This window comes from Trichomonascus vanleenenianus (assembly GCF_965637985.1).
Source record: "Trichomonascus vanleenenianus strain CLIB 3782 genome assembly, contig: TRVA0_001S, whole genome shotgun sequence".
Taxonomy (NCBI): domain Eukaryota; kingdom Fungi; phylum Ascomycota; class Dipodascomycetes; order Dipodascales; family Trichomonascaceae; genus Blastobotrys; species Blastobotrys vanleenenianus.
Genome location: NW_027481886.1, coordinates 702,549 through 717,512, shown reverse-complemented (window position 1 = coordinate 717,512; position 14,964 = coordinate 702,549). Strand labels below are relative to the sequence as shown.

The 14,964-nt window shown below is 42.6% G+C and overlaps 8 protein-coding genes and 2 non-coding genes across 14 annotated transcripts; 7 read left to right on the top strand and 3 right to left on the bottom strand.

Moving 5' to 3' along the window:
- Positions 1-70: 70 nt before the first annotated feature.
- SNX3 (Snx3p) lies at positions 71-802 on the top strand (the record flags this gene model as incomplete). The annotated part of the gene is made up of 6 exons (XM_076682007.1): positions 71-208; positions 257-278; positions 334-377; positions 427-623; positions 669-744; positions 788-802. The coding sequence occupies 6 exons, from the start codon at positions 71-73 to the stop codon at positions 800-802; spliced, it is 492 nt and encodes a 163-aa protein (XP_076543964.1).
- A 177-nt stretch (positions 803-979) lies between these two features.
- On the top strand, positions 980-1,737 carry TRVA0_001S07778 (homeobox domain-containing protein; the record flags this gene model as incomplete). Its single annotated transcript, XM_076682006.1, has 3 exons — positions 980-1,530; positions 1,574-1,663; positions 1,704-1,737. 3 exons carry the CDS (start codon positions 980-982, stop codon positions 1,735-1,737), a joined length of 675 nt encoding a protein of 224 aa, XP_076543963.1.
- A 379-nt stretch (positions 1,738-2,116) lies between these two features.
- On the top strand, positions 2,117-2,779 carry RPS9B (40S ribosomal protein uS4 RPS9B; the record flags this gene model as incomplete). Its single annotated transcript, XM_076682005.1, has 2 exons — positions 2,117-2,123; positions 2,208-2,779. 2 exons carry the CDS (start codon positions 2,117-2,119, stop codon positions 2,777-2,779), a joined length of 579 nt encoding a protein of 192 aa, XP_076543962.1.
- Positions 2,780-3,000: 221 nt separating this feature from the next.
- APC5 (anaphase promoting complex subunit 5) lies at positions 3,001-5,300 on the top strand (the record flags this gene model as incomplete). Its single annotated transcript, XM_076682004.1, has 5 exons — positions 3,001-4,104; positions 4,150-4,377; positions 4,424-4,792; positions 4,837-5,158; positions 5,221-5,300. The coding sequence occupies 5 exons, from the start codon at positions 3,001-3,003 to the stop codon at positions 5,298-5,300; spliced, it is 2,103 nt and encodes a 700-aa protein (XP_076543961.1).
- Positions 5,301-5,361: 61 nt separating this feature from the next.
- RIM2 (Rim2p) lies at positions 5,362-6,423 on the bottom strand (the record flags this gene model as incomplete). Its single annotated transcript, XM_076682003.1, has 1 exon — positions 5,362-6,423. One exon carries the CDS (start codon positions 6,421-6,423, stop codon positions 5,362-5,364), a length of 1,062 nt encoding a protein of 353 aa, XP_076543960.1.
- Positions 6,424-6,626: 203 nt separating this feature from the next.
- RPL21B (large ribosomal subunit protein eL21B) lies at positions 6,627-7,211 on the bottom strand (the record flags this gene model as incomplete). The annotated part of the gene is made up of 3 exons (XM_076682002.1): positions 6,627-6,978; positions 7,034-7,150; positions 7,201-7,211. 3 exons carry the CDS (start codon positions 7,209-7,211, stop codon positions 6,627-6,629), a joined length of 480 nt encoding a protein of 159 aa, XP_076543959.1.
- Positions 7,212-7,488: 277 nt separating this feature from the next.
- TRVA0_001S07668 lies at positions 7,489-8,127 on the top strand. Its single transcript, XR_013062055.1, has 3 exons — positions 7,489-7,721; positions 7,851-7,961; positions 8,027-8,127. It is a non-coding gene; the product is annotated as an uncharacterized misc_RNA (transcript).
- A 1,603-nt stretch (positions 8,128-9,730) lies between these two features.
- On the top strand, positions 9,731-10,537 carry TRVA0_001S07646 (putative alpha-factor mating pheromone; the record flags this gene model as incomplete). Its single annotated transcript, XM_076682001.1, has 1 exon — positions 9,731-10,537. One exon carries the CDS (start codon positions 9,731-9,733, stop codon positions 10,535-10,537), a length of 807 nt encoding a protein of 268 aa, XP_076543958.1.
- A 1,815-nt stretch (positions 10,538-12,352) lies between these two features.
- TRVA0_001S07624 lies at positions 12,353-12,946 on the bottom strand. Of its 4 annotated transcripts, none has more exons than XR_013062051.1 (3): positions 12,925-12,946; positions 12,574-12,763; positions 12,353-12,428 (listed from the first exon to the last, which is right to left on the bottom strand). It is a non-coding gene; the product is annotated as an uncharacterized misc_RNA (transcript). The 4 variants fall into 4 exon arrangements; XR_013062052.1 differs by having other exon boundaries at positions 12,930-12,946; XR_013062053.1 differs by having other exon boundaries at positions 12,574-12,636; positions 12,930-12,946.
- Positions 12,947-13,161: 215 nt separating this feature from the next.
- NVJ2 lies at positions 13,162-14,936 on the top strand (the record flags this gene model as incomplete). Of its 2 annotated transcripts, none has more annotated exons than XM_076681999.1 (2): positions 13,162-13,580; positions 13,622-14,936. In XM_076681999.1, the coding sequence occupies 2 exons, from the start codon at positions 13,162-13,164 to the stop codon at positions 14,934-14,936; spliced, it is 1,734 nt and encodes a 577-aa protein (XP_076543956.1). The 2 variants fall into 2 exon arrangements, with proteins under 2 accessions (XP_076543956.1, XP_076543957.1); XM_076682000.1 differs by having other exon boundaries at positions 13,627-13,663.
- Positions 14,937-14,964: the final 28 nt, after the last annotated feature.

Genomic DNA, 14,964 nt, shown 5'->3' with positions numbered 1-14,964 from the left:
ATATCACTAAACGGCTTCCCAGCGTCTAGCCATCCCATATCCAAAGTGTAGACGAGTTCAAAATCATCAAATGGCCTCCGGAAGCAACATGCCTGGTTCCTCAATTTCGGCTTTCCCTGCAGCCAATAGATTTGAATCGCGCCCACAGTTCAAGCAACAGACTTTCGATGAAATTTATGGCGAACCAGAAAACTTCTTGGAGATAGAAGTATGCTAACCCCTAAATCTACTCCTGTTACTAACAACAATTATTCAGGTTCGGAACCCACAGACCCACGGTATGAATGCTGCTAAATCTTCGGCATACAAATATCATTGCTAACTTGGTGCTAGGTGTGGCTCGAAAGATGTACACTGACTACGAAATTCTTTGCAGAGTAAGCTTATCGTATGCTGATGTGCAATCCTTATCTAACCTTATTGTAGACGAATATCCCTGCTTTCAAACTGAAGCAATCATCTGTTAGACGGAGATATAGTGATTTCGAAGCTTTCAGGGAGATTCTGGAGCGTGAGAGTACCAGAGTGACAATCCCTCCACTACCTGGAAAGGTGTTCACTAACCGATTTAGTGACGACGTTATCGAACATAGAAGAGATGGGCTGGAGCATTTTCTACAAATGTAAGACGCGTTGATATTGTAGGGGCCGATTGCTAACTGCGGCAGTGTTGCGGGACATCCATTACTTCAAACAGGCTCAAAGGTGCTGTGTGCTTTTATTCAAGATCCACAATGGGATAAGGCAAGTACAGTGATATCGAATAGTATCATGCTAACCAGCTTAGTCACAATGGTTATGATTCACGAAATTGCATTGCAAGCCTAATGTGGAAGTTATCCGCAAATATCGCTACTGCGGCATGCATGTAGGAAAATCCTCATTTGGCGAAAGCGAAAATCAGCACACCCCTACGGAAATTTTGGAATTTTAAACTATTCAATTCTCCCTGGTATTTCAGTTTTGTAGCTTAGCCAGAATGAGCGATAGACCAGATAATGAATTTGAAGACTACTCCAAAGACGACGTTCAACCCGTTAATGTTGCGCATAGAGCATCAATCACACATCAGGAATCTATCGCATTAATACGAACGACAACTCGACATATTGTTTCTATGCTTAGGAGTAGTTATCTTGCACTGGCAAGCGACACATCTTACAGGGATCTAAGTGGTGTGTATGATATTTGGCACAATCAAGTTGACGCCGCTCTACATCGTGCACATATGCTAAGCAATCCCTATTCCAAATCAAAAAACGAATTGAAGAAGGAGTATTCTATTGCAAGATTTCAAATCCAACGCGAGATTATGATGCTACGGTATCCAATTGTGATGGCTGCTAGATCAGCTTATCTCCGTACAAATGCCAACACTAGGCTCCGTAACATACATCATCGTCGCCATCGACATCCCCGCACCCATGATCGGAAAGAAGAGGTATTTTCAAATTATAAGAGAATTGAAGGCCAAGTCCGTCAAGAAGAAGGAGAGACTAAGCAGCTGCAGACGAAAATCTTAACGGAGTGGTAAGTTCTATGTGTGGTGACCATTTGTTTACTAATTCCTTAGGTACATTGTGCGCGGAAAATACCTTAAAGAAGGTGACGCAGAAACTCTCTCACATCGAACTAAGTTGTCAATCCCACAAGTTAAACAATGGTATGGTAATGTTTGTAAAGGAAATGCTGCTAACAAATAGGTTTACTAACAAACGTCGGAGAGAAAGGAAGTAATTGGATGCTAGTTGCTATAGAATCTATCCATTTCTGTATGAAAGAATTGAACACCAGTAAAGTTCCGATGCGTTTATCCATCCATAACTTCAGCTACAATTGTTGGAGTTTCCCCGCCTGTATTCGCGCGCTATATAAATCAATCTCGTGGATTATACGAATTTAGTTGGCGTCCTGAGTTATACAGTGTTCGCTTGCGCAAGCACAGGCGGATTGATCTCCCTTGCCCCATTATAAGTAAGCAGTCACAATTTTCAGTATCCAATTTACGCCGAAAAACAGATGCTGCAGTTGGGAAAAAAACTTCAGGTTGTCATAAAATTTGTACACCTTCATCTTTGAATCGTCAAGCTCGACACGACAGTGAAAGGATAAAGCCATGCCATGTAAGTTATCGATAGTGCTGCTATCTTAGTATTTCGATACTCAATCAATAACTATTTGCTCGTGATCGTTCTAACTGGGTTTAGCCGCTCCTAGAAACTATTCTAAGACTTACTCTGTGCCAACTCGAGTCTATGACACCCCTCGATTGGACGCTGAGCTCAAGCTTGCGGGCGAGTATGGCCTGAAGAACAAGCGAGAGATCTACAGAATTGCCTTCCAGCTATCTAAGATTCGACGAGCTGCACGAGACCTTTTGACCCGAGATGAGAAGGATCCAAAACGACTTTTTGAGGGTAACGCTCTTATTCGACGATTGGTTCGAGTCGGTGTCCTGGATGAGAACAAGATGAAGCTCGATTATGTCCTTGCTCTTCGAATCGAGGATTTCTTGGAGCGACGACTCCAGACCCAGGTCTTCAAGCTTGGCTTGGCTAAGTCCATCCACCATGCTCGAGTTCTTATTACTCAGCGACACATCCGAGTTGGTAAGCAGATTGTGAACGTTCCATCTTTCTTGGTCCGACTGGACTCCCAGAAGCACATTGACTTTGCTCTCACTTCTCCATACGGCGGTGGCCGACCAGGCCGTGTTAAGCGACGAAACCAGAACAAGGCTGCAGAGGGTGACGAGGGTGCTGAAGAAGACGAAGAGTAAATAATTGAAACTCACTGTTTACGTGTGTAACATAATTTCTTAGCTATTAAAAGGAAAAATAAGCTGTAAGGGAGAAACTCATTTAAAAGCATTGTTTTTGACTACTTATTCGTACGTTTACCTCCGCCGTGAGCCCTTTTCCCGACCGTTAAGTAGGCGTTGCTGCGCCCGCGATCGGGATTGTATTTAGTAGGACCTCACTGTTCACGTCTTAGTGAGGGATGATGGATCAACTGAAGGAAGCGAAAGAATGGCGCCTTCTTTTAGGCTTCTTAACTCCATTTAAGATATCATTGCTCATAATATGCATGATCTATTGCGAGAGAGCTGTGGACAAAAGGGAGGAAGTGAAGCTGATAGTAGAGGTTATTAAGCACATTGACGCCTTTAACCAATCCGAAAGCGTTAACTGCATTGATGAATGTAGCGTTGAGGCAATCCTAAGCCTACTACGGAATACGAAAAGCATGATGGCGGGTACGCCATTGCTCGAGCTGGTTCTTGATCGAATTATTGCCATTCGCTCGTTGGACGATTTACTGCACTTCGCATCCAAGATCGATAATTATCTACTTCCTGAAGGGAAAATCGTAAATGAGCTGAAAGAGAATGTCATGAGAGTGAGAAAGTCTTCCATCCTCGGTGGTTTTTTCTGCAAGAGCAAATTGGCTTTGGAGTACATGAATTTCGATCAGGCAACTGCACTCTCTGAGCTGTATCTCGAGTTCCGTCAACAAGCTATTGATGTGCAGATGGGAAGATCCGCACCTGCAGCCTCTGGAAAGGCAATATCTCTGTCTAATCTGGAAAATATTCTGGACCATCAAATGCGCGAAATGGAGAGATCTGGCTATTGTCTGTCAGATGAGACGAAAGAAATGCTGGAGGATATATTGGCAAGGCAGCAAAAGCTTCCAGCCACGGGTTATTTTTTGAAGTATCTTGATGCTTGTCAAAACCGGGAATACGAGCTAGCATTTGAGTTTCTCCACAGATTTTACGACTACATGATTGACAGCAAAGGACGAACTCATTATCAATATGCTCTCTTTGCACTTGCAATAATCCACTCTGAATTTGGAGAAGGTGCTGAATCGATCAAAGCAGCAAGAGAATCAATCGCTGTTTCAAGAGAAAATACGGATACAAACTGTCTCATTCAAATTATCTCCTGGTTAAAGATCTTTTTGAAAATACATCCGCGGTTGAAATCAGAGGACAGCTCTTCAGTTAATGACTTTCTGAATTCATTTCGTCGAGATCATTTGGAGCTCTCCGAGAATTCAGCAGCCTTGGAATCCGAGATTCTATTACTACCAGAAAGGGTGAGTGTCTAAGCTTTGAAAATCATGAACTAACTCATCGTCTAGAGCGGTACAATAACTTCCCTCTTTGAAAGCTTGTTGAAAGCTTTTGTTATTTGCTTTCAACCTGCCTGCAGTGTAACAACGACTTTGTATTATGTTCAGTCAGTTGCATGGGAACGGTGTGGCCTTATGACATTGAATGACCTTTATTATAGGATGTCTCATTCCACGAATTCTTCGCAAAGTCAAGAGATATCGAAGTATACTACCTCCATTCGACAGAGCAAAAGGGTATGTATGTATACAAGAATTTGCTCGTCTGATCTAACATATTTAGTGGCAAAAAAAGCTGTCATTGGAACTAATAATCGCACAAATGAAAGACATGAAACCGCAAATAGACCAAGTTGCTTTATTCCAAAGAAGCTGGCTTCCATTTTACCAACTGTTGGGCCTAGGAAAATGCATACGAGACCAAGGCTTTCAGCGTTCTAAGCAGTACCTCAGCACCCTCTCTGCCTTTCCAATAACGGAATTCGATACCCAGCAGGAAATTATTTACCATGCTATCCAAAGCAATATGTCTAACGGTAATTATGTCGAAGCTGCTAGACTAATCGAGCAAGCATTATCCGAAAAGGAGGAAGCTGATGCGTTGAGCATTTTCCACTTGAGATTCAAACTCTTGCGCTGCCAGTTACAATGTGTAAGTGAACCTTTCAATTTATGGAGCAGCACTAACATGATTAGCATTTGAACCGTCCCTCGCGCGTCTTTACTGCTATTGTGAAAGGCTATTTTATGTCAGAGAAGAAAGGATATTATTCATTGGCATTGGAGTATCTTACAGTATTTGCACATTCTTTGAATGTAACGGGCCAATTCGAAAATTCTTTTCGTATTCTCGATGCTGCGCTTCCACGAATTATTGAGTCTGGTGATAAAGCCAACTTAGGCAATGCTTATTATCAACTTAGCATCGCACGATATGGAAAAATACACCAGACTAAGCAGTCTAATTTTCAGCGAGAAAGAGGCTTGTCACAAGAACACGCGGTCGCTGCAATGAGATGTAAGTTGAGAATCACGTGTTGCTGTATGGTGTATGTCTGTGCTAACAAGTATTTACAATAGGCTATGATGAAATTGGCGCAGTAGCTGATGTTGAACGAGCTATGAAGTTGCGACAGAGATTTATACATCCTTCAAATTAATGTCAATTTATCTTTGCAATGAAGTTCTATTTACACTGTAATAAATATTTGCTATTTACAATCATGAGCACAATTTTATAATCAGCTCCCACGTTCCAAACATAATGATGCTATTCGGTACTGTTCGCAACAGATGAGGGGTCAGCCCACCATACATAGACAGAAAGCCTTCCTCTTTGAGTACCAGCTTAAAGCACTGAACTAGCCCTGTGTATTTTGGACCACCAGATTCCATAGGTGCCTGACGCAGCCGTGTTCTAATCACTTCATGAGGGTAAGTGATTAATGATGCAGTTAGTTTGGCCAGTCCTGCAGATCCTGACGTCGCACACCAATTGAAAAAAAAATCTAATCTGGATGGTTCGTCGTGCCTTATCCTTTTCGCATCTCGCCTTAATATGAAGCTCTTCATGCGCTCATATAAAACCCATTGAAGTGAGCTTTCAACCACTCCCAGATAAGATGCTGATAAACCTTTATACAGTCCTCTGATGCCTTCTTTCTTGACCACTTTCGTAATACAATCCCAGCTGTTCTTATACTTCCTCATGTTGTCAGATTTTGCAGATTTATCGAGTTGGAGTCTAGTCTTGACCAGCCAAATTGGATTCGTAGCTGTAGAGGTCACGATACCAGCGTTGGCAGCAGCAAGTAGGTGAACCCAGGTAGCTTCCTCTTTATTATTGAACTTAGTAGAAATGAAGTCTTTCCCAATGCCATATGTGAAAAAGTTGATAGATCTGGCTGGTATAACTCCAACAAGGTTAGGACCCAGTCCCTTAAACAGCGATCGAGGGCCTTCCAACTTGTATAAGTTTCGAATAATAACCATCGTATCAGTAAAATGACCAACTGCACCTCTAAAAAGACCGCTGCTCCTTCCTTTCATGTTTCGTTCATAAAGGTCACTTTGTAATCTTGTTTTAACGACGTCTAGAGGACAGGTAAAGAGGGCACCTGCCATACCTCCAGCACCTCCAGCGACAAAGTGTAACCATGGACTAACCTTTGCCGATTCTATATCCGGCCGACTTCTATGAGGTACTGTTGGTACTACCGGTGACGAGGCGGCATTCTCGTCACTTGCAAAGTCCTCGACTACAGGAGGACTGCGTATTGTCATCTAGCCGTCTATTATAGTCACCATTAAAAAATTATTCCTATCATAAATTTTTTATCGGAAACGTATTGGGAGATCCGCGGGCATCATCCATTTACACAACTAAAGATGGCCTTATGTGCATCTCAAATCACATTGAAATTTAAGGCAAATACAAAATAAAATACAATTCCAAGTAATAGATTATCAATATTACACAACCCTTTTTAGATGTAAGTCTCGTATGGAATAGGGGTCACAGTTTCTGGCAGGTTGGAAGAGAGAGCAACAGTTCGAGCCTCTCGTGGCTTGGCTGGCTGTCGCTTAAGCTGGACAGTCTCACCCTTAGCCTTAGCCTCCTGTCGCAATCGGGCGTTCTCCTTAACACGGTTCAAGAACTCCTGTCGGCACTTAGAGTGTCGGACGTGCTCAATTCGGATATGAAGTCGCTTCTCGATGTATCGGTTGCCAACTGGCTTGTAGATGATAACACCAACAGAGGTCTTGGTCACATCAAAAACGACACCAGTTCGGCCGACATACCACTTGTATGGAAGAGACTTAGCGGCAGCGTTTGGACTACTCCGGTTAGAAAACACTTGCTCTGATGAAAAAAATATGTCAGAATACTTACACAATGTCAACAATATCACCAACCTTGTAGGTCTGGAGATAGGTAGACATGTGGATAATTCCATGCTTTCGGAAGTCCCGAGAGAACATGTATCGCGTTCGCGATCTCAAACCGTGACTATCACGTTAGAAAACAAGAGCTCGTCTTACAAAACACTTGCAACATACCTCTTACCCATTTTCGCCTACCGTTGTCGTCTTTGGAGCTAGTGAAAAGTGTCGATATTCAGACGGGGAGGTGAGTTGGGAAAAGTATCGCGCGCCTGCAGCAGGGCCGAAAAATTTTGCTGCCGTAAACCAGAAAAATTAAACACAGTCACAGTCACGTGACAAGATTTAATAGTACATTTGAGAATGCTCTATTTCCGCAATGGAGTAAATGTGCCACGAAATCAGCAGGTAGGCTCGCACAGAGCTTTTGGCAATCTCCAATAGTTGTTACGTAAACTTGAGTGATGGAAATACCACAACCTCTTTATTGCGTAGTAATAGCGGCCTGGTCATTCTAGATTATGACAAATATCTAGTTTCGGTTGTAGTGATTTATGATCCTTTTCAATACCAGTAGCTCTACGGCCAATATATATGGCAAGATACAGCATAGACCCGCCATTGAGCAACAGGAAACATTGCGTGCCTCAGATCATAACATAAGTGCCAAGATTAAATATATTCATTTGTTAGATATAGTAAGTGTTTCGGGTATGAAGTGTCTTAACCTGAATGTTTACCTGAAGAAACAATTGGGTTGACAGAGATGAAGAATATTAAAGCTTCGATCTGGAAATTAACGATATTACGTTTTTATGTCATGTTAGGACGAGAAAAAGTATAATTACCAATAGTGCTGGCTTAACTTGGTGGAAGAGTGCTCAACAGCAGCAGTTGTATGGAAGGGAAAACAATGAACAAGCGTGTTCGCAGCAAATGTAACTTGGTCCACTTACCATAATACGCATTTCTAAATCGTGTTCAGAAGATTAACATTTTTCAGCAATCTGCCGATGATAACCCGGCGGTGAAGAGGAAAACACAGACGACGTCCCATATGATAATTTGTGTTTTCGTGTTGAAGGAGCGTAGTAAGTTGGAGCTGTATCTAGTACCGAAAGGGCTTTTTTAAACGAAGCTCCTGAGAGGCGGCATGGAACAGGTGATGGGATTCTCCCATTGCTCAAATTGTTGAGAATTGTGGTCACTTTTTATCAGGGGTCATCCCATTGACAAATTAATGGCCGAGATGACATTGGAAGTTATCGAATTATCCTTATGTACGATTTTGCTCAGGATGTTCCGGTAGACCAGATCTCATTGATGGCCAAAGGGGTTGCCACTAGGTACTAGGGAAGGGGCGTTGCCATTGATCTGCGGTAGTGGCGGCGGATGCTGCTCTATACCATGACGAATTACAAAATTGTAATTCCATCAATAATCTACGAGACACGACGAACACCATGATGACAACAATCTGTCAAATGCGAACAGCGGGGCGACCGGAAACAATGAGATAGTCTGAGTATTAAGCGATCTAAAGTGGTTGACCCTTGCGATTCTGGCTTAGTACGCGACGCAAAAGTTGGTCGGATTGAGTTGTCGTCTTGTTCCGATTCCATTGCCCTCAGAGTTGCCCATCAGTTATGCACAAATAGGGAGCATGCGTCATTGTGGAGCGCCAACGTCGAAGTGCGAAACGCAACTGTAGTTCAAAAAGAAATGGGATCAACACTTCGGCATTTCCCTCCACACACAATTCAGGGGCCTTTTCTCTTCAGTAAAAGACACAGGATAGAAATACCGGTACAAACGGTATCTGACATTACATTAGTATAAGTTCCATTTTAGGGCATCTATAAGCTAGAAACTTTCCGTGAAAATTTACGTTCTAGCTACGGTGGAAAAAAAAATAACCTATCGCTACTGTATCAGAATCTAGAGATGCCTTCTGTATTTGCAAACGTCGGCACATCTGCTGTTCATCTTTTTGAGTCAAATAGGGCAACATAGTGCATGAATTATCACCGTAGTACATATCCTCATGTACAATGTACATACGTACCACACATCTAAGCAAGCTAATTAGCCCTATTCATTCTAAGTGGCAGCTAGTATAGAAAATCAAAAATATCTTTAGAATTGTTACAACTATGGAATTTGTAGTACCATTGAGTGGGATTGTAAAGAAGAGTTCATTTCTTTACCTGCTCTGATCTGCAACTAGGTATACGCATGTATGCCGAAACAAAATGCAATTCCCGCATCATCTTGCTGCCCCAAGAGTGAAAACATGCAAGCACTTGCTATAGGTGGTGATTCAGTTCTAACTACAGTAGACACATTGAATACAAATTCGAACCTTCGTACCCCATAGAAACGAAGATGAATGATAGCTGTCAATACAGCTGTATTGGTACTCGAATTTTCATTTCGGAGTACTGCTAACATACCGAATTAATCCTTTAGTAGCTTTAATAGGTGCTGTAGTGGGTAGGAGGGGCTGCTTCCGTCTCATGAGGTGCTCTCTCTGCAGCTTCAATCCTCATTTCAAATGAGGACCATTCACAACCCCTCACGAGCCTTTTGGACGTACTAAATATACAGAGTAAAAAAATATAAATAGAGGTCAATTTTCTCTTGTTTTCTGGTGTATCCTCTCCTCAGCGATCTCAATTCCTCTATTACCAATTGTTATTCAATCGATATGAAGTTTTCACTTTCTACCGTCGCAGTCATTGCAACCATCCTCCTAGGTGCTTCCGGAGCGCCAACGAAAGGCGGTGACCTTCCAATCTACGGCGAGCCAGGTTGGAAGCGATCCAATGGTGGTGACCTTCCCATCTACGGCGAGCCAGGCTGGAAGCGATCCAATGGTGGTGACCTTCCCATCTACGGTGAACCAGGCTGGAAGCGATCGAAGGGCGGTGACCTTCCCATCTACGGCGAGCCAGGTTGGAAGCGATCCAATGGTGGTGACCTTCCCATCTACGGCGAGCCAGGCTGGAAGCGATCGAAGGGCGGTGACCTACCTATCTACGGTGAGCCAGGTTGGAAGCGATCGAACGGCGGTGACCTGCCTATCTACGGTGAGCCAGGTTGGAAGCGATCGAAGGGCGGTGATCTACCTATCTACGGCGAGCCAGGTTGGAAGCGATCCAATGGTGGTGACCTTCCCATCTACGGCGAGCCAGGCTGGAAGCGATCCAATGGTGGTGACCTTCCCATCTACGGTGAACCAGGCTGGAAGCGATCGAAGGGCGGTGACCTTCCCATCTACGGTGAACCAGGCTGGAAGCGATCGAAGGGCGGTGACCTTCCCATCTACGGTGAACCAGGCTGGAAGCGATCGAAGGGCGGTGACCTTCCTATCTACGGTGAGCCAGGTTGGAAGCGAGACGAAAAGGACACTTCAATCTCCGATGAACCAGCCCAGAAGCGAGACGATAAGAACACCTCGATCTCCAATGAGCCAGTCCAGAAGCAAGATGATGCTTCCCTGAATGGCAAATGAACACATTAAACTTAGCCTTTCAACTCATTCAATTTTTCTATTCGTTTTACAGGTATCTCATCTCTGAAGACATTTTAATAAATTTTTTATTTTTGTACACTGCACCTGCATACAGCCATGTTACCAGGTAGATCTAATGGCGATACCGAGAGCAGCATCGTTTCCGTTGTTCTATACAATTGGCAAGTTGGTCCCGCTCCCATATCTATGACATTGGTGCTGATATTCAGGGGAATTGCAATAGATAAAAATTTGGACTTTTTGTAGCACTTCCGTAGCTTTCCTGGGTACAGGTATGTCATACTAAACCTACAGGGATCTTCTACATGTACCATTTTTGTTGCGTAGTAGTAGCATCCTTAGTTAGTAGACACCTCATGTACTTTGATTAGCCCTCCTTCGCCTCAGACAACGAACTTTAATCAAGATTATTATAGTTGCATCCTTGACCCTTCACGAGCATATTCGATTGCCAATGCGACACCAAACCACATTCCCTCGCAGCACATTTGCGACCGGTATTGATGAGATTCACCTCAGGATATTACATGGATGCAATGATGTTAACGTATGATGTATATCCGGGTAGATCCTGATAAGATGTAAAAAGCAAAATATTAGCGGATGTTTGCAGTGATAGCGGCTTAAACCACTGCAAAGAGACTAATTTTTACGATCAGTGTATGTACAACTGCCTCTTTGATATAAGGCCTCGATTGGCTTTTTTTTATTAGCTGGAATTCATAACATTGTTGTACTTTGGTCTTTGAATTTTGCTTGGTATATTATCGTATCAGCTGATGGATTGCGAAGCTTTGTTGGCAGCGTAGAACAATAGTGAATCCCCGAGCTAAGTTTTATAGCCCACCAGACAGTAACTCGCGTTGCTGACAGATGCCTCCCCGTGGAATACGATCGACATTGCGCAACATTATGCACTACATGTATTGGTAACGTATGTACTTACAAAGTCCAATTGACACTAAATCCAACGCAGAGTGCTTGAGAGAAATTGTTACACTGATGCACAATTGTTTTGTATACGGGAAATCCCAAAGGTGATATGTACGGTATATAAAATGGGTGACCGCGCATCAAATTACCAGAAACTGAATTGTTCTAGCAATGAAAGATCTGAGACACGAGAGAGAGACACTGCTGGAAATGTTTTCGCTCTTCAATGAACTGAATGTACATTGATCTTATTGCAAGGTGGTCCGTATTCAATAACACTGCCGGTGCCAGGATTGTGGTTCATCGCCTTAAACATTGAGTTTTCTCTAAATGACCCGTAAATGAAAACCGAATCGACTTATGCTGTGGCATAGGACGCGTCGCCAAAGAACTTCTGATTACTACAATTTTTGCGCCATAATAGTGATACCTTATTCCGTTGAAGTACGTTGTGTCGGGTAATGGGCACATCTCAAAATCACATCGTGTTGCTCACATCGCATCTCCCAAATCTTAATTATTTTTCTTAACAGAACATATTTCAGCACGCGTGTCACGGCATATTTCAGAAGGATATATTTGAGTAAGTATCAGTTAGCTCGATATTGCTAGTTATACCCGTTCTCCAGGCGCTACTTATTTGCATAAGTCATCAGTAATACAGTAGGTAGCTTGTGCTACTTGCGGTAGATCTCTATATCTATATCCTGGTCGTGCCTGAATTTACGCGTGGATTAAGTTATAAAAAACTTAACAAATAATGCCGTGCGAGCAACACGGGTGTGATTTTGGGAGGTACCATTACCTGTCTCTAACAGGTATATATGGTAAAACTTTTTGTTGGGTTTGTTAACGTTGCTACGCACTCATCTTGAATTCAAACAAAAACTATAATTGAGCTATCACAGGTAATTAAACGATTCATCTACATAAACTGCTCCTGGGATCAAGTTAGCTCCAATACATTCCTTTCAATGAACATTTTAGTTCTCAGAGTCATTAAATCAGTATTTTTGAACCGTCATCGATAATCTCAGACAGTGTGAATAAAGCTCATCAGAGAACACAAGTGGAATACTTACCATTATTCCAAAACAAGGCTTGAAGGAGAGCCAATTACTACAACAGTTAGTATTGACATACGCCTATCACGCTTTGTCAGGAACGACCTTTCATCAAAGAACTATTCAAGGCAATTGTACATTTGCCCTCAATGAGAATGGTTCATATGTCCGCCCGGTCGTGATTCATCATACGAAGAATTCAGTGGGACTACATAGTTAGCGAATCTCGGCACAGAATAAATATTTAGCAAGCTCTCATCTGGGATTGAAACGATAATAATATGTTGTCATTCACACGACATTCAGTAGGAACAATTGGGTTATATCATAATCACCGAGCCATTATATGTCAATGAAAAAAAAACTTACCTTACTTAGCGACTAGAAAGAATTCAAGTGGGGAGAAAAAATTTCAGCGAAACATGATTTATAAAGACACTGTAATTTTCAGCACTGGAAAATCAAGGTACGGCACATTATTGGGGGCTTGGGAGAATTGCTACAGCGCACCACCTGAACGTGGCAGCAGTGGGTTCAAGGTAACAAAATTCGACTGCGAGAGCAGTACAGTAGCTGCAAGGTATATGTGATTCCATCCACTAAGATATGGAATTTCACATAGCGCTGATATTCTATATCCTGGGAGGTGTTACCTTTGTTCCGATTGTCCTGTGTGCTCTCGTTCTATTGCTCTATATTAGGAGTTCCTTTATTCAATGGAACAGAATTGAAGATTCGGTTCCAGCGCTTGATAACACTTGCTATAAGGACTCGGTAAATAATTCTTATGGTACATGGATCACCCTTTCTGAAACTTATGAGGAGGAGCTCTTAGATGACGAAAGCAAAGTGCCTTCGATATCATCTGATGAGACGTTCTCGAAGCATAAGACCGCGTATTCTTCACTTTTTAAACTTGTTAATGGTACAGTAAAGGCATCCAATCCTGATCTAGCATCCGAAAAAAGGACATCGATGAGCGCTGATATTCCAAGTGGAAGAGTAACGGTCTTTGCAGTTGTTCGGTAAGTACAGCATGCAGATGATTTCTTGACTAACTATGAAGCCAAGGGAATTTATATCTTTACTCAGATGCAACAGAGAGTGATATAAGGCATGTCATAGTCCTTTCAAACTATTTTATCACTCTTTGGCCTCCTAACTTCCCCAATGGTGAGCTATTTCTGAAAAAGAGTTGCATATGCCTGATAAAACTGAATAGACGTTTTATCCTCAGAGAATACCGGCATAACACCCCAAAGGATGCAATATACCTCTACATAAATAATTGTTCTGATAAAGAGGACTTTTATTTTGCCCTTATTCGATCTGCGGCGCTGCATAGCAGAGAGTTCAATGCCAGGGGGCTTCATGATATTAACCCATCTTTGGTAGCTCAGGTTTTGGAGCTGAATCATAAGGATGTTACTGCATTATTGGATTTACTTCAGCATACAGAGGCTAGATATCAATGGCACAATGCACTTCTTGGACGATTATTCCTTGCCATAAAGGGGACAGACGAGTTCAACAGGTTCATTAGAGCCAGAATCGAGAGAAAACTTGAGCGGTTGAAACTTCCAGGTTTTATAACAGATTTAAAACTTAAGGAGATCGGTCTGGACGGCGTATTGCCGAATTGGAACGAAATTCAAGTGAAGGAATTGGTAGAAGATGGCACGTTGATATTGGACAGCATGTTGACCTACTCGGGAGGATTTTGTGTTCGCCTTAGCGCAAATTTGGAATTCAAATTTGGATCCACAATTAGGACGCGGCATCTGCCCCTGGAGCTATCAATAAGGCTGCTAAAACTTCAAGGCCGTTTGGTAATAAAGATTAAAGCGCCCCCGTCGAGCCGGATTTGGTATGGATTTGAAAGTATGCCTACCATTGCCCTACAAATATTGCCCTCGATAAATTCTAGGTCCGTGGCTATCCCAGTTATCACAAATTCTATCGAAAGGAAACTAAAAGAGGCTATACGGGATTCCATTGTATTGCCACATATGGACGATGTTGCATTTTTCGAGGTATCTTCAGAGTTATACAAAGGAGGAATTTGGAAGACACCAAGCAGTGAACACTGCGATGGAGGCGATGTAAAACCAAACAACGACGGAGGAGATACCCTCCAATATCCTTCTATCCCTGTATCTGAAGAGATGAAAACGTGTTCTCAGACTGCGAAAACACAGAACAATAACGGCGGTGGTGAAATGGCTAAATGCCATGTGAGTGACGAAATTAAGGACCGATGCATTTCTGAATCCGTAGGGATATTCGACGCTGTCACCGCTGATGAAAGTGTACTACATAATGACAGCGAAACCCTTCCTCAAAACAGTTCGCAATTACGACATCGTGATCATGCCGCTTAGTTGGCTTATCTGAGAATATATCTATGAC